The sequence below is a fragment of the Bos grunniens genome, chromosome 14, assembly GCF_055505025.1.
Source record: "Bos grunniens cultivar Pamir isolate PY7600 chromosome 14, Bosgru_T2T1.0, whole genome shotgun sequence".
In the NCBI taxonomy this organism is placed as follows: domain Eukaryota; kingdom Metazoa; phylum Chordata; class Mammalia; order Artiodactyla; family Bovidae; genus Bos; species Bos grunniens.
Window position 1 is genome coordinate 10,939,527 of NC_141178.1, and position 24,628 is coordinate 10,964,154.

General features: G+C 38.8%; 2 protein-coding genes across 15 annotated transcripts in view; one reads left to right on the plus strand and one right to left on the minus strand.

The window, feature by feature from the left end:
* The window catches only part of TRIQK (triple QxxK/R motif containing), a 125,096-nt gene that overhangs the window by 45,130 nt on the left and 55,338 nt on the right, over positions 1-24,628 (minus strand). For 5 of the 14 annotated variants that reach the window (XM_086335273.1, XM_086335261.1, XM_086335263.1 and 2 more), the window contains one exon: positions 17,373-17,454. In XM_086335273.1, the coding sequence (XP_086191399.1) occupies positions 17,373-17,433 (61 nt within the window). In that variant the 5' untranslated portion in view covers positions 17,434-17,454. Of the gene's footprint in view, positions 1-17,372; positions 17,455-20,305; positions 20,400-24,628 lie in introns of all 14 variants that reach the window. The other 9 variants (XM_086335274.1, XM_086335265.1, XM_086335269.1 and 6 more) reach the window with 3 other exon arrangements.
* Positions 8,260-17,251, plus strand: LOC147359030 (endogenous retrovirus group K member 9 Env polyprotein-like). Its single transcript, XM_086338136.1, has 3 exons — positions 8,260-8,283; positions 9,626-9,768; positions 15,025-17,251. The coding sequence occupies exons 1-3, from the start codon at positions 8,260-8,262 to the stop codon at positions 16,847-16,849; spliced, it is 1,992 nt and encodes a 663-aa protein (XP_086194262.1). The 3' UTR covers positions 16,850-17,251.

Below are 24,628 nucleotides of genomic sequence, written 5' to 3' on the forward strand. Positions count from 1 at the left end.
TTTTCTTCTTCTTCTCTGTTTCTTTCTCTGCTTCTTTTATATAACATTGTATATCTGAAATTCCAAACTCTACTCTAGATTTTTAATTTATGCTTTTTGGTATTTGATATCAATTTTGTACCTGTATTTTCTTTATAATTTTTGTAACATTGTTTGTTTTTGTTTGTTTGTTTTCTCTCTTTATTTTTCTTCTTTTTTTTTAACATTGTATTTTTGAAATTCCAAACTCTACTCTAGATTTTTAATTTTTGCTTTTTGGTATTAGTTATCAATTTTGTACCTGTACTTTCTTTATAATTTTCGCGACCTTGTTTTTGTTTGTTCGTTTTTTCTCTCTTTCTTTTCCTTCTTCTTTTCTTTAACATCGTATTTTTGAAATTCCAAACTCTACTCTAGATTTTTAATTTTTGCTTTTATGTATTTGTTACCAATTTTGTACCTTTAAGAACCCAATCTTCAGGACCCATTTTTCACTAGGGAGCGAGATTACTGGCTTGACTGCTCTCTCTCCCTTTGGACTCTCCTTTTTCTCCACCAGGTCGCCTGTGTCTCCTCCCTAACCCCTCTCTACTCTACCCAAACGAATTTCTGTGTGTTCCAGATGGTGGAGAACATTTAGGGAACTGATTACTGGCTGGATCTGTCTCCCTCCTTTTCATTCCCCCCTTTTATCCTTCTGGCCACCTCTGTCACCTTCCTCCTTCTTCTCTTCTCTGTATAACTCCGTGAACATCTCTGAGTGGTCCAGTTGTGGAGTGCACATAAGGAAGTGACTACTGGCTAGCCCACTCTCTCCACTATTGATTCACCTCATCTCATTTGGGTCACCTCTAACTCCCTCCTCCCTCTTCTCTTCTCCATGTAACCCTGTGAACCTCTCTGAGTGACCCTCACCATAGAGAAACTTTTCATCTTTAATGTAGATGTTTTATCCATGGTGCTGTATAAAAGGAGAAGTTTTGAAACTACTGTAAAAATAAGACCGATAACCGGAAGCAGGAGACTTAAGTCCAAACCCTGACTCCAGGGAACTCCTGACTCCAAGGAACATTAATTGACAGGAGCTCATCAAATGCCTCCATACTGACACTGAAACCAAGCACTACACAAGGGCCAATAAGTTCCAGGGCAAGACATACCAAGCAAATTCTCCAGCAACAAAGGAACACAGCCCTGAGCTTCAAGATACAGGCTGCCCAAAGTCACCCCAAAACTATAGACATCTCATAACTCATTACTGGACATTTCATTGCACTCCAGAGAGAAGAAATACAGCTCCACCCACCACAACACCGACACAAGCTTCCCTAACCAGGAAACCTTGACAAGCCACCTGTACAAACCCACACACAGTGAGGAAACGCCACAATAAAGAGAACTCCACAAACTGCCAGAATACAGAAAGGACACCCCAAACTCAGCAATTTAAACAAGATGAAGAGACAGAGGAATACTCAGCAGATAAAGGAAGAGGATAAATGCCCACCAAACCAAACAAAAGAGGAAGAGATAGGGAATCTACCTGATAAAGAATTCCAAATAATGATAGTGAAATTGATCCAAAATCTTGAAACTAAAATGGAATCACAGACAAATAGCCTGGAGACAAGGATTGAGAAGATGCAAGAAAGGTTTAACAAGGACCTAAAAGAAATAAAAAAGAGTCAATATATAATGAATAATGCAATAAATGAAATTAAAAACACTCTGGAGGCAACAAATAGTAGAATAACAGAGGCAGAAGATAGGATTAGTGAATTAGACGATAGAATGGTAGAAATAAATGAATCAGAGAGGATAAAAGAAAAACAAATTAAAAGAAATGAGGACAATCTCAGAGACCTCCAGGACAATATTAAACACTACAACATTCGAATCATAGGGGTTCCAGAAGAAGAAGACAAAAAGAAAGACCATGAGAAAATACTTGAGGAGATAATAGTGGAAAACTTCCCTAAAATTGGGAAGGAAATAATCACCCAAGTCCAAGAAACCCAGAGAGTCCCAAACAGGATAAACCCAAGGAGAAACACCCCAAGACACATATTAATCAAATTAACAAATATCAAACACAAAGAACAAATATTAAAAGCAGCAAGGGAAAAACAACAAATAACACACAAGGGAATTCCCATAAGGATAACAGCTGATGTTTCAATAGAAACTCTTCAAGCCAGGAGAGAATGGCAAGACATACTTAAAATGATGAAAGAAAATAACCTACAGCCCAGATTATTGTACCCAGCAAGGATCTCATTCAAGTATGAAGGAGAAATCAAAAGCTTTTCAGACAAGCAAAAGCTGAGAGATTTCTGCACCACCAAACCAGCTCTCCAACAAATACTTAAGGATATTCTCTAGACAGGAAACACAAAAACGGTGTATAAACTCGAACCCAAAACAATAAAGTAAATGGCAACGGGATCATACTTATCAGTAATTACCTTAAACGTAAATGGGTTGAATGCCCCAACCAAAAGACAAAGACTGGCTGAATGGATACAAAAACAAGACCCCTACATACGTTGTCTACAGGAGACCCACCTCAAAACAGGGGACACATACAGACTGAAAGTGAAGGGCTGGAAAAAGATTTTCCATGCAAATAGGGACCAAAAGAAAGCAGGAGTAGCAATACTCATATCAGATAAAATAGACTTTAAAACAAAGGCTGTGAAAAGAGACAAAGAAGGTCACTACATAATGATCAAAGGATCAATCCAAGAAGAAGATATAACAATTATAAATATATATGCACCCAACACGGAAGCACCACAGTACGTAAGACAAATGCTAACAAGTATGAAAGGAGAAATTAACAATAACACAATAATAGTGGGAGACTTTAATACCCCACTTACACCTATGGATAGATCAACTAAACAGAAAATTAACAAGGAAACACAAACTTTAAATGATACAATAGACCAGTTAGACCTAATTGATATCTATAGGACATTTCATCCCAAAACAATGAATTTCACCTTTTTCTCAAGTGCACATGGAACCTTCTCCAGGACAGTTCACATCCTGGGCCATAAAGCTAGCCTTGGTAAATTCAAAAAAATAGAAATCATTCCAAGCATTTTTTCTGACCACAATGCAGTAAGATTAGATCTCAATTACAGGAGAAAAACTATTAAAAATTCCAATATATGGAGGCTGAACAACACGCTGCTGAATAACCAACAAATCACAGAAGAAATCAAAAAAGAAATCAAAATTTGCATAGAAACGAATGAAAATGAAAACACAACAACCCAAAACCTGTGGGACACGGTAAAAGCAGTCCTAAGGGGAAAGTTCATAGCAATACAGGCACACCTCAAGAAACAAGAAAAAAGTCAAATAAATAACCTAACTCTACACCTAAAGCAACTAGAAAAGGAAGAAATGAAGAACCCCAGGGTTAGTAGAAGGAAAGAAATCTTAAAAATTAGAGCAGAAATAAATGCAAAAGAAACAAAAGAGACCATAGCAAAAATCAACAAAACCAAAAGCTGGTTCTTTGAAAGGATAAATAAAATTGACAAACCATTAGCCAGACTCATCAAGAAACAAAGGGAGAAAAATCAAATCAACAAAATTAGAAACGAAAATGGAGAGATCACAACAGACAACACAGAAATACAAAGGATCATAAGAGACTACTATCAACAATTATATGCCAATAAAATGGACAACGTGGAAGAAATGGACAAATTCTTAGAAAAGTATAACTTTCCAAAACTCGACCAGGAAGAAATAGAAAATCTTAACAGACCCATCACAAGCACGGAAATTGAAACTGTAATCAAAAATCTTCCAGCAAACAAAAGCCCCGGTCCAGACGGCTTCACAGCTGAATTCTACCAAAAATTTAGAGAAGAGCTAACACCTATCCTGCTCAAACTCTTCCAGAAAATTGCAGAGGAAGGTAAACTTCCAAACTCATTCTATGAGGCCACCATCACCCTAATACCAAAACCTGACAAAGATCCCACAAAAAAAGAAAACTACAGGCCAATATCACTGATGAACATAGATGCAAAAATCCTTAACAAAATTCTAGCAATCAGAATCCAACAACACATTAAAAAGATCATACACCATGATCAAGTGGGCTTTATCCCAGGGACGCAAGGATTCTTCAATATCCGCAAATCAATCAATGTAATACACCACATTAACAAATTGAAAAATAAAAACCATATGATTATCTCAATAGATGCAGAGAAAGCCTTTGACAAAATTCAACATCCATTTATGATAAAAACTCTCCAGAAAGCAGGAATAGAAGGAACATACCTCAACATAATAAAAGCTATATATGACAAACCCACAGCAAACATTATCCTCAATGGTGAAAAATTGAAAGCATTTCCTCTAAAGTCAGGAACAAGACAAGGGTTCCCACTTTCACCATTACTATTCAACATAGTTTTGGAAGTTTTGGCCACAGCAATCAGAGCAGAAAAAGAAATAAAAGAAATCCAAATTGGAAAAGAAGAAGTAAAACTCTCACTATTTGCAGATGACATGATCCTCTACATAGAAAACCCTAAAGATTCCACCAGAAAATTACTAGAAATAATCAATGACTATAGTAAAGTTGCAGGATATAAAATCAACACACAGAAATCCCTTGCATTCCTATACACTAATAATGAGATAACAGAAAGAGAAATTAAGGAAACAATTCCATTCACCATTGCAACGGAAAGAATAAAATACTTAGGAATATATCTACCTAAAGAGACTAAAGACCTATATATAGAAAACTATAAAACACTGGTGAAAGAAATCAAAGAGGACACTAATAGATGGAGAAATATATCATGTTCATGGATTGGAAGAATCAATATAGTGAAAATGAGTATACTACCCAAAGCAATTTATAGATTCAATGCAATCCCTATCAAGCTACCAACAGTATTCTTCACAGAGCTAGAACAAATAATTTCACAATTTGTATGGAAATACAAAAAACCTCAAATAGCCAAAGCGATCTTGAGAAAGAAGAATGGAACTGGAGGAATCAACCTACCTGATTTCAGGCTCTACAACAAAGCCACAGTTATCAAGACAGTATGGTACTGGCACAAAGACAGAAATATAGATCAATGGAATAAAATAGAAAGCCCAGAGATAAATCCACGCACATATGGACACCTTATCTTTGACAAAGGAGGCAAGAATATACAATGGATTAAAGACAATCTCTTTAACAAGTGGTGCTGGGAAATCTGGTCAACCACTTGTAAAAGAATGAAACTAGAACACTTTCTAACACCATACACAAAAGTAAACTCAAAATGGATTAAAGATCTAAACGTAAGACCAGAAACTATAAAACTCCTAGAGGAGAACATAGGCAAAACACTCTCTGACATACATCACAGCAGGATCCTCTATGACCCACCTCCCAGAATATTGGAAATAAAATCAAAAATAAACAAGTGGGACCTAATTAACCTTAAAAGCTTCTGCACATCAAAGGAAACTATTAGCAAGGTGAAAAGACAGCCTTCAGAATGGGAGAAAATAATAGCAAATGAAGCAACTGACAAACAACTAATCTCAAAAATATACAAGCAACTCCTACAGCTCAACTCCAGAAAAATAAATGACCCAATCAAAAAATGGGCCAAAGAACTAAATAGACATTTCTCCAAAGAAGACATACAGAGGGCTAACCAACACATGAAAAGATGCTCAACATCACTCATTATCAGAGAAATGCAAATCAAAACCACTATGAGGTACCATTTCACACCAGTCAGAATGGCTGCGATCCAAAAGTCTACAAATAATAAATGCTGGAGAGGGTGTGGAGAAAAGGGAACCCTCTTACACTGTTGGTGGGAATGCAAACTAGTACAGCCACTATGGAGAACAGTGTGGAGATTCCTTAAAAAACTGGAAATAGAACTGCCTTATGATCCAGCAATCCCACTGCTGGGCATACACACTGAGGAAACCAGAAGGGAAAGAGACACGTGTACCCCAATGTTCATCGCAGCACTGTTTATAATAGCCAGGACATGGAAGCAACCTAGATGTCCATCAGCAGATGAATGGATAAGAAAGCAGTGGTACATATACACAATGGAGTATTACTCAGCCCTTAAAAAGAATACATTTGAATCAGTTTTAATGAGGTGGATGAAACTGGAGCCTATTATACAGAGTGAAGTAAGCCAGAAGGAAAAACATAAATATAGTATAATAATGCATATATATGGAATTTAGAAAGATGGTAACAATAACCCGGTGTACGAGACAGCAAAAGAGACACTGATGTATAGAACAGTCTTATGGACTCTGTGGGAGAGGGAGAGGGTGGGAAGATTTGGGAGAATGACATTGAAACATGTAAAATATCATGTAAGAAACGAGTTGCCAGTCCAGGTTCGATGCACGATACTGGATGCTTGGGGCTAGTGCACTGGGACGACCCAGAGGGATGGTATGGGGAGGGAGGAGGGAGGAGGGTTCAGGATGGGGAACACATGTATACCTGTGGTGGATTCATTTCGATATTTGGCAAAACTAATACAATTATGTAAAGTTTAAAAATAAAATAAAAATTAAAAAAAAAAAAAAAGAACTGATGCTGAAGCTGAAGCTCCAATACTTTGGCCACCTGATGCAAAGAGCTGACTCATTAGAGAAGATCTGATTCTCAGTAAGACTGAAGACAGGAGGAGAAGGGGCTGACAGAGGATGAGATGGTTGGATGGCATCACCAACTCAATGGACATGAGTATGAGCAAGCTCTGGAAGATGGTGAAGGACAGGGAAATCCGGCATGCTGCAGTCCATGGAATCACAAAGAGTCGGACAGGACCAAGTGATTGAATAACAGTAATGCATAACAGAATCCTCAGAACAATTTAGTATAAGAAGAGGAATGAGACCTTACAATTATGTTACTTTCTCTGTCTTATTTTTTCTTTGCTCTTACACATATGAATATAACTAAATCAAAGGAAAATATGCAATGATTATAGAACAGAATACTTTAGAGATTTTTAGTATGTTTACTTTTAAAAATGGATTATGAGATATAATTCAGTTTCAATAAAAATCCTAGCAGATGCTTTATTTTTTCTATTATCAATGATGACAGAAATCAGAACAGTGGTTGCATATGGGAGGGTGGGATAGAGACATTGGAACTATTTGAGAGGATAGAAATGTTCTGCATTTTGATTGGCATATATGGTTACATGGATATATACACTTGTCAAAATTCTAACAATTGCTTAAGAGTTGGATATGAATTGTTCCCAAATATGTTTATTCTTTATTCATGTGGTTTCGCACATCCCATTTGATCAAACTTCAACCTGGTAAGTCAGTCCTTCTCTTTAAATACATAAATAATATAACAATCCACACTATTATTGATACAGCATCCCATAAGTGAAGGGAGGATATAAAAAATCAAATATCATAAAATTTCTCTCAAGAGATAATATAGCCAGAATTTTTTTATTTTTCAGTTATCAATTAGATGAATGAGATCTTTTCATAAGACTTTTGATTGTATGTTTTATTTTAATATATGCAATAAAATTCCATTGACAGAGGAACCTGGCAGGCTAGAGTCCATGGGGCTGCAGATTGGACATGACTTGGTGACTAACCCATGGTCACACACAGCAATAATAACAATGATCACATATTATACAGTAAAAGGCATCTCCAAAGCAGTAAGATGCTTCAGTCATGTCCGACTTTTTGCAGCCCTATGGGTTGTAGCCCACTAGGCTCCTCTGTCCATGGGTTTCTCTAGGCAAGAATACTGAAGTGCGTTGCCATGCCCTCTTCCGGGGGATCTTCCTGACCCAGGGATCAAATCTGCATCTCTTAAATCTTCTGAATAGGCAAGCGGGGTCTTTACCACTACTGCCACCTGGAAATCCCTTTTAATGTATAGTTGTTTGTTTTTATTTATGTATTTAGAGTTCCACTTATATGAATTGGCTTCTCATATTTTCTGCCCATTTTACCATTGGGTTTCCAGATTATTTTATTTATTTATAGTAGGACTTTATTTAGGGCTTCCCAGGTGGTGTTAGTGGTAAAGAACCCACATGCCAATGCAGGATACATAAGACAGGTGGGTTCACTCCGAGTCGGGAAGATCTTCTGGAGAAGGGCATGACAACCCACTCTAGTATTCTTGTCTAGAGAACCTCATGAAGCTTGGCAGGCTATGGTCCACAGGGTTGCAAAGAGTTGGACACGACTGAAGCAACTTAGCGTACACACATGCAGGGTTTAATCTTTCGACAGGTAAATTTTTAATTAGTTATAAATTTTAAATATTTTCCCTTTGTCTGCATCTTCTTTGTTTTGCAGAAATATCTTTTCCTTTAGGAGTATACTTTATGTATCATATTTATAAAAGAGGTATATAGTCTTTTGGTATCAATTACTTCTACTTATTTTCTGACTTGCAACTTCTTTGTTTATCTGTTAGTTATTTAGAAGAGTTTTTTAAACTAATTATTATTGTAATTACTTTCTAATTTCCAAAGGGATGGGAACAGGTGAGAACAGGACGGAACATGTAAGAAGAGAGGGTGATGGGGGGCGTAGAAGTTAACTTTTTTACTTTTAACCAATTTCTAATTTACTACACTGTTCAAAGTTTTAGTTGTAGGATATTGCTTCTATAAAGTTGAGGAGACTTGATTGTGACCTAGTATGTAGGTAATTTTTTGTAAATACTCCATGCATTATTGAAAAGATTGGGTAGGAAATCCTGCACTTAGAGCACAGTCTCAATCAGAGAAGATTCCTTTTATCTTTCTATGCTGATGACTGGACTTCTCTCTAGTTCACCATTTTACTAAGGTTAAAATTTAATGGAGAATTTTGAGGCTATCACATTATTGCCACCAAGAGTCATCAACAGAACTGAAAGATTTCATAAGGATAACAAGAAATAAACATGATAATATTAAAATTACTGACTACATACAAGCACACAGCCTTAAGAATAAAAATAGAAGTATTTTTGCTTTTACCAAGTCAATAAAAATTGTAAGAGCTTCAAAAAATCCTAAGTACAAAAATGTATTTCTTTATAGATAAATAAGGCTGCGCTTATTTTTGTTCTTTAAAACCTCTGTGCATTCCCTTGTTACTCATATTCTGTGCATCATATGTATGAGGGAAAAGTTATTTTGTTAATATCACACACAACTGCTTTTTTTTCTTCATCTTAATTCATAAGTGCGGGGAGCTGCCCGTGAGAACGGGGTCCTTTGTCCGAAGGACACAGCTCTGGGAGCTGCCTCAGTCCTTGAGGGTTTGCTTGCAAACATAGCTCTCTGTCCCGCCACCCCAGAGATTAGGCGCTTATTTACTGCAGGCACCTGGAGTTTTGTGCAAACTTCTCACGCACAGAAAAATGTTATCTGGTGTAAGAAATAATAACAGGGAGCCATTCCCATGCTCTCAAGATTTCTTGTGACTGTTTGTAAGATGTATAGGCTAACCAAGAAAAAAGGGTCAACTGTTTTGTCTCTCTCACGCTTTTCTGTATAAATATGAGATGTTGAATAAAGTTGGTGTCAGACTGCGTCCCTTCGTGGTGACGTGTCTGAACCTCTCGACCCCATCTTTGTAGTCTCTTGCTTTAGTTTCTTTCTTAGCCCCGCCGTGCACGTTCTCGGGACCTGATCGACTTTGCCGGCTGGCTCCGGCAGGTGGCGCCCGAACAGGGACCCGAGAATCGGAGTGCAACGACGGCCGCTGCCCGCCAAGATTGAGGTAAGTAAAGAGGAATTCCTAAGTAATTAAAAGTAAAGGGCAGGGAGGGTGATTGTCGAGAGTAATAAATCATGGGACAAGGCAATAGCCGCCAGTTATTTGTACATATGTTGAAAACTATGTTAAAAGGTAGGGGAATTCATGTAAATAAGTTACAGCTAGAAAAGTTTTTACTTTTTATTGAGGAGGTTTGTCCTTGGTTTCCAGAAGAAAGAACAGTTAGTCTGGAAACTTGGAAAAAAGTAGGAAAACAATTGCAGACATATTATTCCTTACATGGTCCCAATCGTGTTCCTGTGGATGCTTTTTCTTTGTGGACTCTCATAAGAGACTGCCTGGATCCTGAACATGAGGGACATAAAATTCAAACGGCTCTCAGGGATTCCACAGGACCCGAAGTTACAGAGCCTTCTGCCCCATCACCTGAGCCGCTTTATGCTGTGCCTGAGGGAACAGCTTATAAGGCTGGAGGGAATGATGATGTGTTAAGCTCTGATGAACAGAAAGAGTTAAATGAACAAGCGGCTCAGAACCATAGAGAGGATATGCCTTGGGAGATGATGGTTAACATGGAATCCCCCTCAGGAAAAGGGGAATTAAAGCATTCAGGGCTTACTGAAGAACAGCTGGAGAATTTAATTCAGAAGATTGTTATAGCAGTAAAAAAGGATGCACAGGGAGACTCCCACTCCAGCCAGCCTGTGCCTCCAGCATATCCTCCCTCGGTTCTTGCTGGACTCGATCCACCTCCGCCTTTCGTAGAACCGCGAGAGCTTATATCTATCCCTGCTTCTTTGCCCGGTGAAAACATAAAAATTAAAGGTGAGATATTATTATCTCCTCTTCAACAAGCAATTAAGCGAGCTAATGAAGAAGGAGAACATATTCCCGGGTTTTCAGGAATCTATCCAGTGTTTGAAAATGATCAACAGCAGAGGTATTATGAGCCGCTGCCCTTTAAGCAACTGAAAGAGTTAAAAATGGCTTGTGCACAATATGGCCCGACTGCGCCGTTTACTCAGGCTATTATAGAGGCTTTAAGAAATCAAAATCTGCCACCTAATGATTGGAAACAGGTTGCTCGAGCTTGTTTATCTGGAAGAGATTATTTACTATGGAAATCTGAGTTTGCTGAGCAATGTGGAATCACAGCCGATATCAATCGGCGACAGGGACTGAACACCACTTATGAAATGATGGTGGGAGAGGGAGAATATCGAGACACTAATAGTCAACTTAATTATTTACCTGGAGCCTACCCTCAGATTAGTGCTGCGGCTCTACAAGCATGGAAAAAGCTTCCAAATTCTGATAAAAAGACTGAAGATTTATCTAAAATTCGCCAGGGGCCAGATGAGCCATATCAGGATTTTGTTGCCCGCCTGCTTGAGACAATTGGTAAAATGATAGGGGATGAGCAGGCGGGGATGGTGTTGACTAAACAGCTTGCTTATGAGAATGCCAATTCGGCTTGTCAAGCTGCCCTGAGACCTTACAGGAAAAAGGGAGGCTTATCTGACTATATACGGATTTGTGCTGATATCGGCCCTTCGTACGTTCAAGGCATAACTTTGGCCGCGGCATTACAAGGAAAGACAGTCAAAGAAGTACTGTATCAACAACAAAAGCGGGATAAAACTAGTGGTCGGCTTCGAATCCCTGGCTCTGGCTGCTTTTCTTGTGGCCAGATGGGTCATCAGGCCGCCCACTGCCCGCAGAAGCAGGCCCGGAGACCTGCTCAAACCCCTAACCTTTGTCCTAGGTGTAAGAAAGGCAGACACTGGGCAAGGGATTGCCGTTCTAAAACTGACTTACAGGAAAAACCACTTCCTCCGGTCTCGGGAAACTGGGTGAGGGGCCAGCCCCAGGCCCCGAAACAATGTTATGGGGCGATGCAAAATCTGACCAAATTGGAGACGCTTCAAGGCCAAAACGCAGAACTGTTACCGAGTTGTTCAGAGCAACTGCAGGGAGTGCAGGATTGGACCTCAGTTCCTCCACCTACACAGTATTAACTCCAGAAATGGGCATGCAGGCTTTGCCAACTGGAATTTTTGGCCCTCTTCCGAAGAACACTGTGGGCCTCCTATTGGGGAGAAGCAATACTACGATGAAAGGTTTATTAGTAGCCCCTGGAGTCATAGACTCTGATTATATGGGTGAAATAAAAATTATGGCCCATTCACCACAGGGCATAACAGTAATACAATCTGGTCAACGTGTTGCTCAATTAATTCTACTTCCTATAATTCCAGTTGAAAAAGCCATTAGGCAAGAACGAAGATCCCGAGGTTTCGGGTCTTCAGACGCTTATTGGATTCAGGCCATTAATAAGCAACGCCCTGAGCTTCTACTGTATATTCAAGAAAAGCCTTTTAAAGGTATTTTGGATACTGGTGCAGATGTTTCTGTTATATCTCAAAAACATTGGCCTGATGAATGGCCTAAGCAGGTTGTAATTTCTACTTTGCAAGGCATTGGGCAATCACATGACCCAGAACAGAGTTCAACCTTTTTGAAATGGAGAGACGAAGAAGGACATGAAGGACATTTTAAACCTTATGTTTTGCCAAGACTGCCGGTTAATCTATGGGGGAGAGATGTTATGATGAATATGGGGGTATATCTTTATAGTCCAGATAAAAAGATTAGTAATCAATTGTTAGACCAAGGCCTTTTGCCCCATCAGGGGTTGGGGATAAATTCACAAGGGCCTTTACAACCCCTGATCCCTGCAGTTAAGAATGATAGAAAAGGTATAGGATGTTTTTAGGAGGGGTCATTGATTGTCCTGCAATCCATGCTGATCCGATAAAATGGAAGTCTGATGATCCAGTATGGGTTGATCAGTGGCCCCTATCAATAGAAAAAATCACGGCCGCCAATCAGCTTGTGCAGGAACAGCTTGCTCTCGGCCATATTACCCCCTCAAATTCACCTTGGAATTCACCTATTTTTGTCATTAAAAAGAAAACAGGTAAATGGAGGCTATTACAAGATTTACAAAAGGTTAATGAAACAATGGAATTGATGGGCCCCCTTCAGCCGGGGTTGCCTACCCCCATGGCCATTCCAAAAGATACTTACAAGATTATTATTGACTTAAAAGACTGCTTTTATACTATTCCCCTTGCCACTAATGACTGTCAAAGATTTGCTTTTAGTGTCCCTTCTACAAATTATAAAGAACCTATGAAAAGATATCAGTGGCAAGTTTTACCTCAGAGAATGGCTAATAGTCCTACTCTCTGTCAGAAATTTGTTGCTCAAGCTTTAAAAACTACTAGGTCCTTGTACTCCCAAGTATATATTATTCATTATATGGATGATATTCTTTTGGCATATGAAGATGAGGAGTTGCTATTAAGAACATTCGCTTATATGCAAACTGCATTACAGGATTATGGTTTGATTATTGCAACAGAAAAGGTGCAACGCTTCCCCCCCTATTCTTATTTGGGGTTTTTTCTGGAAAAAGAATGGTTTCGAGCTCAGAAGATAGAAATTCGTAAAGATAATTTGGTTACCTTGAATGATTTCCAAAAACTGTTAGGAGATATTAATTGGATAAGACCTTACTTGAAGCTAACTACAGGGGAAATGAAGCCTCTTTTTGATATTCTGAAGGGTGATCCTGATCCAACTTCTCCCCGAACTCTGACTCTGGAGGGAAGGCAAGCCTTAGATAAAGTTGAACAGGCCCTGTCTAAACAACAAGCTACTTATTGTGACTATACTCAAGAATGGGGTTTATATATTCTTCCTACTAAACATGCTCCTACAGCAGTCTTATTCCAAGGATTGCCTTTAAGATGGCTTCACTTGCCTGCCTCTCCCTCTCGGGTATTAACCCCCTATTATGATTTGGTTGCTGCCCTAATAACTCTCGGGCGGTCAGAATCCACTGTATATCTAGGAAAAGACCCACATTTTATATGTGTTCCATTTTCTAAAATTCAGCAAGACTGGCTGTTTCAGTTTAGCGACAATTGGGTTATTGCCTTAGCTGGTTTTAGTGGACGGCTTGATAATCATTATCCCTCAGATAAAATTTTGCAATTTGCTCATTATCACCAATTTCTCTTCCCAAAAATCGTTGTTTCTCAGCCCCTTGCCGACGCCCTAACTGTATTTACTGATGGCTCTTCTAATGGAATAGCTAGTATGATTATACAGGACAATACTACCACCTGGCATACTAATTATAAGTCTGCTCAAGAAGTAGAACTATTTGCCGTTTTTCAGGCTTTGTTACAAATTTCTGCTCCATTTAATTTATATTCTGACAGTCAATATATCATAAGAGCCTTAAACACTATTGAGACTGTTCCATTTATTGGTACCCTGAATTCTACTATCCAAACTCTTTTTCGTGATATACAACATTTAATTTGCTCCAGAGTTAATAAATGCTATTTTGGTCATATTCGTGCTCACTCTGGACTTCCTGGACCTTTAGCACGAGGCAATGCTTTGGCTGATGAAGCTACACGTATGATATTTCCTTCACTGGAACAAATGGCAAAAACTTCCCACAGCTTACACCATCAAAACAGCAATAGCTTAAGACTTCAATTTGGCATTACTCGAAAAGCTGCCAGACAGATTGTTAAGCAATGTCAAACGTGTCCTCAGTTTTTTAGCGTCCCCCACTATGGAGTTAATCCCCGAGGATTGTTGCCAAACGATATATGGCAAATGGATGTTACCCATATTCCTGAATTTGGTAAACAAAAATTTGTTCATGTTACTATTGACACCTTCTCCGGCTTTTTACATGCCTCTCTACAATCCAGAGAAGCTAGCAAACATTGTATAGCTCATTGCATTAAATGTTTTGCTGTTATGGAAACCCCTAAAACCATAAAAACAGACAATGGTCCAAGATACACTGGAAAAAATTTTCAATTATTTTGTACGCAATTGTCTATCTCACATAAAACAAGTATCCCTTATAATCCTCAAGGTCAAGGAATTATTGAACGGGCACATCAAACTCTCAAACATCAATTGCAAAAACTAAAGAAGGGAGAATTGTATCCCAATACCCCCTCCAACTCTCTAAACCATGCTTTATTTGTTCTAAATTTTTTACAATTGGATATAAGTGGCCGTTCAGCAGCACAGCGATTTTGGAACTTTGATGCACAAACAATAAGACCTAAAGTCTTTTGGAAAGACCCACTTGTAGGAAAATGGTATGGACCAGATCCAGTACTAATCTGGGGACGAGGGCATGTTTGTGTTTTCCCACAGGATGCCGAAGCGCCGCGCTGGCTGCCGGAAAGGTTGGTACGCACGGCGGAGACAGTCTCTAGCAAATCAGATGAGGAGATTGACAATTCAAGAGCATGATGAATTACCATCTCGGCAACAACTTCAGGCATTGATGCGAGAGGCACAGAATCGTGTTGCGGTGCAGGGCGATCCGATATCGCCTTTAAGCTTCCTGATAACCTTATTAATTATCTTAAATCAGATTAACACTGCACACTCTGAAGAATATTCAAGTGCTTACTGGGCTTATTTTCCCGATCCTCCCCTTCTCCAACCCGTGGGCTGGGAGGGTCGGTCTATTCCCATATACACTAATGATACTGTGGCTTTGGGTGGTTTTTCAGATAAACATATTATTCCTAATCAAGTTAATTTCTCTTATCATGGAGTGTTTGATCGCTTACCTATTTGTCTGTCTAGATATTTTAATTCAACAGGATGTCTTTTTGTTGGGGAGTCCGGATATGCTGATTTTGACAATGGTTGGAGCCTGTATATTCCTGGAGTAACGAAAGAGTCTGGAATTCCTCAACGTCGTAATGGAATTGGTCCTTTAGATATTCCTTTCTGCGACTTTGGAACAAGGGGAAGAGTCACTGCTGCACCATGGAAACTGTGTCGAGATGGAACTGCTACGGTTTATAACATATTTGGGACAAATGAGTCATTGTGGGACTGGTCTCCAGACTCGGCCCGAAACCCTGGAGCTCAAGATAATAGGAACTTTGCATCCCGTATTTGGAACTTGGGCGGCTCTAAAGTGTTCCAAACAAAAATCTGGAAACTAGCTGCCGCCCTTGGATGTGAGGGTTCCTACCTTCAGGTGGGATCGAAAGTGAGACATGGTCATTTGTGGAATCTCACCATGAGATACCCTCGTGCATGTGTGCCTCACCCTTATGCTTTACTAGTAGGATCTGTAAAAATACAACCTGGGTTACAAAATTATAATGTAACTTGTAACAATTGTACTTTGACTAACTGTGTTAGGGGAATTACTAATCAAACTAGGGTTCTAGTCTTAAGACAGCCTGCTTTTGTTATGGTTCCTGTAAAGATTAATGGGTCTTGGTATGATGAAAGGGGACTTGAACTTTGGAGAGAAGTAGAGGGTGCTTTAATGCGTTATCGCAGGGGAATAGGGTTAATAATTCTGGGATTTGTAGCTTTGGTAACTCTTATTGCTTCCTCGATTACTGAAGCCCTGTCTTTGGCACAATCAGTGCAAACTGCAACTTTTGTTAATAATCTGGCACAAAATGCATCCGTTGCCCTGGGGACTCAAGAAGATATTGACAAAAAGCTAGAGGATCGATTGAATGCCCTTTATGATGTTGTAAAATATTTAGGTGAAGAGGTTCAAAGTATAAAGTTGAGATTACGAGTACAATGTCATGCTGATTTTCGATGGATCTGTGTTACTCCCAAAAAATATAATGGTAGTATAACTGCTTGGGATAAGGTGAAAGCTCATTTAGAAGGTATTTGGCATAATGAAAATATTTCCTTAGATTTGCTGCATCTACATCAGGAAATAATGAACATTGAAAATGCACCCAGACCTGATTTGGATGTTGCAAAAAGAGCTGAGTCCTTTGTTAAAGAACTTTTTCGACATGTACCTACTGTCAATAGTATTTGGTACTTGGGAGCAGCCATGGGAGGACTGTTCTTAATAATTTTAACTGTTTTATTTCTTGCACCTTGTTTAATTAAAAAACTGATTGATGATCTATGGATCATAAAGGCTTCCATCTATGGAAATGGTCTGCGGTTAAAGGAACATAAGCGTGTGCCTATATAAAAAGAAAGGGGGAGTTGCGGGGAGCTGCCCGTGAGAACGGGGTCCTTTGTCCGAAGGACACAGCTCTGGGAGCTGCCTCAGTCCTTGAGGGTTTGCTTGCAAACATAGCTCTCTGTCCCGCCACCCCAGAGATTAGGCGCTTATTTACTGCAGGCACCTGGAGTTCTGTGCAAACTTCTCACGCACAGAAAAATGTTATCTGGTGTAAGAAATAATAACAGGGAGCCATTCCCATGCTCTCAAGATTTCTTGTGACTGTTTGTAAGATGTATAGGCTAACCAAGAAAAAAGGGTCAACTGTTTTGTCTCTCTCACGCTTTTCTGTATAAATATGAGATGTTGAATAAAGTTGGTGTCAGACTGCGTCCCTTCGTGGTGACGTGTCTGAACCTCTCGACCCCATCTTTGTAGTCTCTTGCTTTAGTTTCTTTCTTAGCCCCGCCGTGCACGTTCTCGGGACCTGATCGACTTTGCCGGCTGGCTCCGGCACATAAGAATGTATCAAAGGGGATTCATTGCTTACCAATTTGCTTTCTGTACTGATCAACAGGAAGTTTTATAGTGGAGGCATCTTTTCTGCCCATCTTTGATCTCCAAGATGCCTGCTGCAAAAGAAAAAAAATAATTATGATGAAGTCCTAAAAAAATCAAAAGGACTATCTAAAAGCTACAGGAATAATTCATTTCATAAAATTTGCTTTTAAAGCAATGGGTAAAAATTCATTTGACTCATTCCCATTCAGTTCAGTTCAGTTGCTCAGTTGTGTCTGAATCTTTGCAACCCCATGGACTGCAGCACACCAGGCTTCCCTGTCCTTCACCATCTCCTGGAACTTGTTCAAACTCATGTCCATTGAGTCTGTGATGTCATCCAACCATCTCATCCTCTGTCGCCCCCTTCTCCTCCTGCCTTCAATCTTTCCCATCAGCATCAGGGTCTTTTCCAATAAGTCAGCTCTTCTCATCAGATGGCCAAAGTACAGGAACTTCAGCTTCAGCATCAGTCCTTTCAATGAATATTCAGGATTGATTTCCTTTAGGATTGACTGGTTTTATCTCCCTGCAGTCCAGGGGATTCTCAGGAGTCTTGTCCAATACCACAGGTTGAAAGCATCAATTCTTCAGCGCTCAGCCTTCTTTATGGTCCAATCTCACTCACATCCATACATGACTACTGGAAAAACCATAGCTTTGACTAGACGGACAAATCAACAAAGTGATGTCTCTGTTTTTTAATATACTGTCTAGGCTTGTCATAGCTTGCTTCCAAGGAGCATCTTTTAATTTCATGGCTGCAGTCACCATCTGCAGTGACTTTGGAGCCCAAGAAAATAAAGTCTGTAACTGTTCCCAAAATAATTTCCATTGAGTGAATGAAAGTCACTCAGTTGTGTCCAACTCTTTGCAACCCCATGGACTGTAGTCTACTAGGCTCCTCTGTCCATGGAATTTGCCAGGGCAGAACACTGGAGTGGGTAACCATTCCCTTCTCCAGGGGATCTTCCCAGCCCAGGGATCAAATACAGGTCTCCCATATTGCAGGCAGATTCTTCACCATCTGAGCCAACAGGGAAGTATGTTATTCCCATTAGATTTTGGAAAAAAATATAGAATTACTTCAAATAAATTATCAAAAAATATAAAAATTACAAAATTATTTCCAATACAATTGCTGGTAATTAAATTTCCCAAATGTTTTTCTTGGCAACATTCATTTTATCAAATACTATCAAGGCTCAATTAAACCACCCTGTTATAGAGCTGAATGTGGTATTTAAGTTGAGAGTTTCAGTCATTTTGATGAGCTACTCCGTTTTCCTGGGTCTCCCATGTATGCGTGCTATAAACTTTTGTTTGAGTGTCACCTGTCAGTCTGTCTTATATTAATTCTTAGACCAGCAAGAAGAGCCTGTAAGGGTAGAAGAAAATTTCTTCCTCTTGTATACTACATTATATGCACTGTTTGATTTAATCCGTAACATATCTTTCAAATCCTATTTTTGTTATTGAATTTAAATATTGTAGCACAGAATGTGGGAGAAGGCAATGGCACCCCACTCCAGTACTCTTGCCTGGAAAATCCCATGGACGGAGGAGCCTGGTAGGCTGCAGTCCATGGGGTCGCTAAGAGTCAGACACGACTGAGCGACTTCACTTTCACTTTTCACTGTCATGCATTGGAGGAGGAAATGGCAACCCACTCCAGCGTTCTTGCCTGGAGAATCCCAGGGATGGCGGGGCCTGGTGGGCTGCCGTCTATGGGGTCGCACAGAGTCGAACACGACTGAAGCGACTTAGCAGTAGCAGCACAGAATGCAACCTACCAACCAAAATCCATATTCTCCTTTTCTTCCTGGCACTATATTTCCTAGCTTCAAGTCAAACATTTCACTGAATTATTGCCAGTAGAATATGAACGGAAGTGATGTGTGCCACTCCAGACCTGCACACTAAAAAAATCTCCCTGTGTTCTTTTTCCCCTTCCAGTTGGCTAGAAGGGAAACAATCCCCCGACAAACCCTAGGATATATTTGTAAGGACACAAAATCCTGATCTGCTTGGGATGGAGGAGGGTATTATCTCACTTACGTACTACTACTGTCGACTGAAAAAATGCATAATCTACAAATTGAGAGTAAAGACAGCGTACCTAATAACTCTAAGAGACTGCTCCAAAAAGGCAAATCGGGGATCCAGGATAAAGAGAAATTTTTTTTGTGACAAAAGACCAAGTTGGAACATAACATGATTATTGTTAATAAAAGAGAACCAGACATGTCAAGTTTAAGAAATTTAGCACTTGTCTATGTAGGGGAAGATGCAGGAGCCCGGGTTCACTGAAATCACTCCTTTGTTACGCACTTCAGCCATCTGGGGCCAGCACCCTGTGCTTTCTCATCCCCAGCTTCCTCAGGTACACCATCAGGGGTGGCTGCTGTGGCTGCCTGCGAGGTGGGCTTGGCCAGCCCATTTGCCTCCATCCTGAGTTCCCTCAGGGCTCACCATCTTGCGGCTGTAATGTAATGACTTGATGGCTGCAATATCCTTTGTTCACTGACAGGGCAGGCAACGTTTTAGTTCTCACCCTCATTGTACTCTACTGAAAAAGAAATGAAATTCTACTGTGACCAAATCATGTACATTGGTGGGGTCTATTATAGACGTTAGCGTTCCCCAGAGTGGGGCCTGGAAGGTGTCCCTCACTGCTTCCAGGAAGGAGCTGCAGGATAAAGATGAAGTCAGGCAAGAACTAGCCAGTTAACAAGCAAAACCACGAGGCATTAGAGGGCCCAGTAATTTGGGAACAAGTGTGGAAAAGGCGACTTCTAAATACCAAATAGCAGAAAAAAAAAAAAAAAAAAAAAGAGATCTTGAAGAAAAAAGTGCTCATTAAGACCTCTCAGTTTTAAAATGGAGGAGGGGATCAAGAGCAGATCAAGAATGTTCCTTTCTCACCTGAAGCTATTGTTCCAGATCACCTGGAGGCAGCCACTATAGAGAGACATAGGAGGTCTGATGTTTATAGAGAAAGCGGACTTGAGAACCATGTCTAGGAAAGAAATTGAGGTGTGATTACTGGCAGGTGGAACTAAAAGGAAATGTAAAAATGTTACTAAACTCTGAGGGAATTGTATTTACAGGGAAACCAGAAACTTTGTTTAAAAACATCTGTGAATGAAAACCAATCAATCCTTGGCCCTCTAAACTTAAACCAACAGAGTGTTGCCATAAGAAGACAAACTGTGGATATGTAACGCACTTCATAGGTGACCCGGAAGAGGAGTCATCCAGAAGGCAGAGAAGGGAATTTCTCCAAAAAGACCATAATTAGAGGCTAAGCAAGAAACTCCTACTGTCACTATAATGGGCCTTCTCAGTGGTCTCCTGTACAACATGGATCCATGATCCCACTGTGTTTCCCATCTTGCCTCTAAATGGGAACAATTATCGGAGATATGAAGCAGTTGTCCTTTGCTTCACTATTATTTATTAGAAGCCAGGTGAGGCTGGGAATAGTAGGTAAATTTCATTATCTGTAAACCTCAAGGAACCACTGACTGTGTACTGGCTTGAGAACCATGACTTTGGAGATGGAGAACTTTAGGATTTCCCTACTGGGCAGGCAGGAAAAAGGATGCACATGGCTAACTCATGATCAGAAATATGGAATTTAGGGAAAGCTATTTACTAAATTGCATGTTCTCCTTTTTTTCTTTCCTGGTCACACTCAATTACATATTTCAGCTTCCTGTGGGCATGTGACTGAGTTTCAGTTAATGGAATATAAATAAATTAATCTCCTGGAGAAGGGAATGGCTACTCATGCCAGTATTCTTGCCCAGAAAATTCCATGGACAGAAGAGTCTGGCAGGCTACAGTCCATGAGGTTGCAGAGTTGGACATGACTGAGTGACTAACACATGGTCACACAGAGCAATAATAACAATGATCACATGTTATACAATAAAAGACATCTCCAAAGTAATAATTTCTACCTATATGTAATAAAATTATAAATTCACCTAAAATCACTTTTATATTCATAATAATCTTCAGATTTAATATCACAGTAATTGCTGCTGCTGCTGCTGCTGCTGCTAAGTCACTTCAGTCGTGTCCAACTCTGAGGAATGTACAAAGTTAAACAAAAAGTCAAATAAATTGTCTTCATATCTCATAAACCATGTAGTTATTACATCTAAGATAATACATCCTTAAATTTCAGAATTGAAACCAAGACATCACCTAATCCTATATTCTCACTTGTTATAATTCAGAACATTAAAAATAATTCTAATAATACAAAACCCATAAATGTCAATAATTTTATTATAATTTATTCATTTGCAAGTGTTTTGCATTTGTTAATTATAGATAGGACTCAAGTTATTTTGATCTTGATTGCGTAAGACTAGACAAGATATCAATACATTTTAGGAAGGAAGTTAGTTTAAATGAATAGAGGCACCATATATTATTCCCTCTTTAATTTATTCTTTTTGTTGTTGTTGTTCACCCTCATGGAATAGCTTAAATGTTTAAAAAGCAAGTTATTAAGGCTACTTACCAACACAGTCACTCACTATGTTTCCCTCAGTTCTTTCCTGGTCATTTAAACAAACATCTAAACAAACAGAACACTGTGGGCTTCCCTAGTAGCTTATACGGTAAAGCATGCAATGCAATGCAGGAGACCCAGGTTCAATCCCTGAGTTGGGAAGATGCCCTGGAGAAGGAAATGGCAACCCACTCCAGTATTCTTACCTGGAGAATTCCATGGATAGAGGAGCCTGGTGGGCTACAGTCCATGGGGGTCACAAAGAGTCAAATAAAGATAACACTTTAGAGGCCAGTATTTTATTCTTTTATTATCTGGAGTAAATTTTTTAAATGTCAGGAACTCACAGAGACTATCTTTTCACCAAAGTAAATTGAACTTTATTTACTTTAAAATATACTTTAAATATAAAAAACTATAGCAAAAATTAAAAAGCTAAATAACCTAAAGTTTTATCAATATAAGGGCCTATACTCTATGACTGATACATTTTAGGTATATAATAACCTGTGAATATGAAAACTTTAAGAGAATTCCAACCTAGGAGAGACATTAAAGAGGAACTAGTTTTTCTATTTAGGTGATTGGTAATTCCTATGTAAAATTTCAAAAATTTAAACTTTATTCTTGTCTTTGAAATTATCTTCTATTTTTTAAGCAAGGATACATTTTAACAAATGTTGAAACAAACAAAAAAAGCCTAGAGGACACACATATGTCCTATGATAAAAATCAGATTTTTATCAATATTAGTTGCAAAAATGCAAGAAGATGGGAAATATTTTACTTTCCTAATAACCATATTGAGCTATTTTAAAAGACCTATAGAGAAACCCATCCATGTCTATGGTACAAACTGTCAATGCCTCACACATCTAGAACCTCTAAATTGCTCTGACTTTCTTTGTTCTTCAAAGCCTTGCAGTAATCATCATTCATTTCTATTGCTTTGATGGTTAGATAGCAAACTCCCAAGAAATCCAGGGAGACATTAGCACATACAGCCACAATTTCTAATAAGACAGCTATTTGCATATCAGATCAGCCACAATTTAAAATGTGTTGTGATAGATGCGGAAAGGGAATAACAGATTTATATTAGCATGTACAATACCAAGATTGTTTTCACAATTTAATTCCTTAGAGATTACATCTCATCACCTTCTTTCATAAAGAAGGCTACATTCCCTGAGGAATTAACTTGCTCTGAGATCCAGCTAAACTAAAATATGGATTAATAAGATAATATTTATTATTTATGAATTTTGCTGTAGGAATGATTTCAGATTAAATCATCAGAGAAGTTTTTAACATTCTTGAAACTTGATAACACATTTTTAAGGAAGAAAAAAATGCTAATTTTATTTAATGCCTAAATTGCATATTAAAACAATTCATAATTAACTTTACTTGATTAAAACTGTATGTTCTTTAAGACTTTTAAAATTAAAGAGAATACTTAGTTTTTAATATCTTTTCTTAACCTAAATTTTACACTGCAATTTGCTACCTGTATTTTTAAGCATAACATGTGACCTTTAAAACAAAGATAGCGTTATACTCAGTCACATTCCAATGAACTTATTTTATTGCCCATTTATACCTCTCTTATGAAATCTAGAAAGTACATGTAAAGAAATAAGAAACATGAAGCTTTCACATATGTCTCTGCTTCCAGAAAAAGAATTCAATCCAGACCGTGATATTTAAATACAGATTAAAACATAGGTTATTAAAAATATTCAATCCATGACCACAAAAAAATAACCAGCTCAGTTATTAAGGCTGTAAGATAGAACTTACAAAAAAAAAAAAAAACCCTCTTACTTAAGTATGAAGTTATAAAGAGGCCAAAAATGTTTGGCTATGACTTGATCAGAATTGAGAACCACTTATGAAAATACCATATTATGCTGGATGCTGGAATGAAGAAAGACAAACATCTCCGATCTAACATTCCAGGGTAATATTCTAAAAACTCAAAACTGATCAGGTAATTAACATGCTTAAGTCATCCAAGTGATGGCCCTTTTCCCTATATTAAGCAAAACTCCTTACTATAAAGAGCTATTAATGATTCAAGTTTATCATTTGCTCCCCACTCATGTTACTGTGCACTATCAAATTAGGCTTCTAGGCCCATGATTTGACAAGGTCATTTACTTTTTACTTTAAATGTCAGTTCCGTATCTCCAAATTCATGGAAACTATATTTTAATATTTCAAACAAGGGTACATGATTCAGATCTCCGGAGATAATTCTCCACACTTAAGGAAATGAAGTTCAGTTCAGTTCAGTCACTTAGAGGTGTCTGACTCTGTGAACCCATGGACTGTAGCATGCCAGGCCTCCCTGTCCATCACGAACTCCTGGAGTTTACTCAAACTCATGTCCATTGAGTCGGTGATGCCATCCAATCATCACATCCTCTGCCTTCAATTTTTCCCAGGATCAGGGTCTTTTCCAATGAGTCAGTTCTTCATATCAGGTGGCCAAAGTATTTGAGTTTCAGCTTCAGCATCAGTCCTTCCAATGAATATTCAGGATTGATATCCTTTAGGATGGACTGGTTGGATCTCCTTGCAGTCCAAGGGACTCTCAAGAGTCTTCTCCAACACCACAGTTCAAAAGCATCAATTCTTCGGTGCTCAGCTTTCTGTATAGTCCAACTCTCACATCCATACATGACTACTGGAAAAACCATAGCCTTGACTAGACA

Coding starts and splice junctions, on each gene's coding strand:
- LOC147359030 (XM_086338136.1), top strand. CDS start 8,260: ATGCAGGGTTTAATCTTTCGACAG. Junction 8,284..9,625: donor AGGGTTTAATCTTTCGACAG/GTAAATTTTTAA, acceptor CCATCTTTGTAG/TCTCTTGCTTTAGTTTCTTT. Junction 9,769..15,024: donor CGCTGCCCGCCAAGATTGAG/GTAAGTAAAGAG, acceptor GTTTTCCCACAG/GATGCCGAAGCGCCGCGCTG.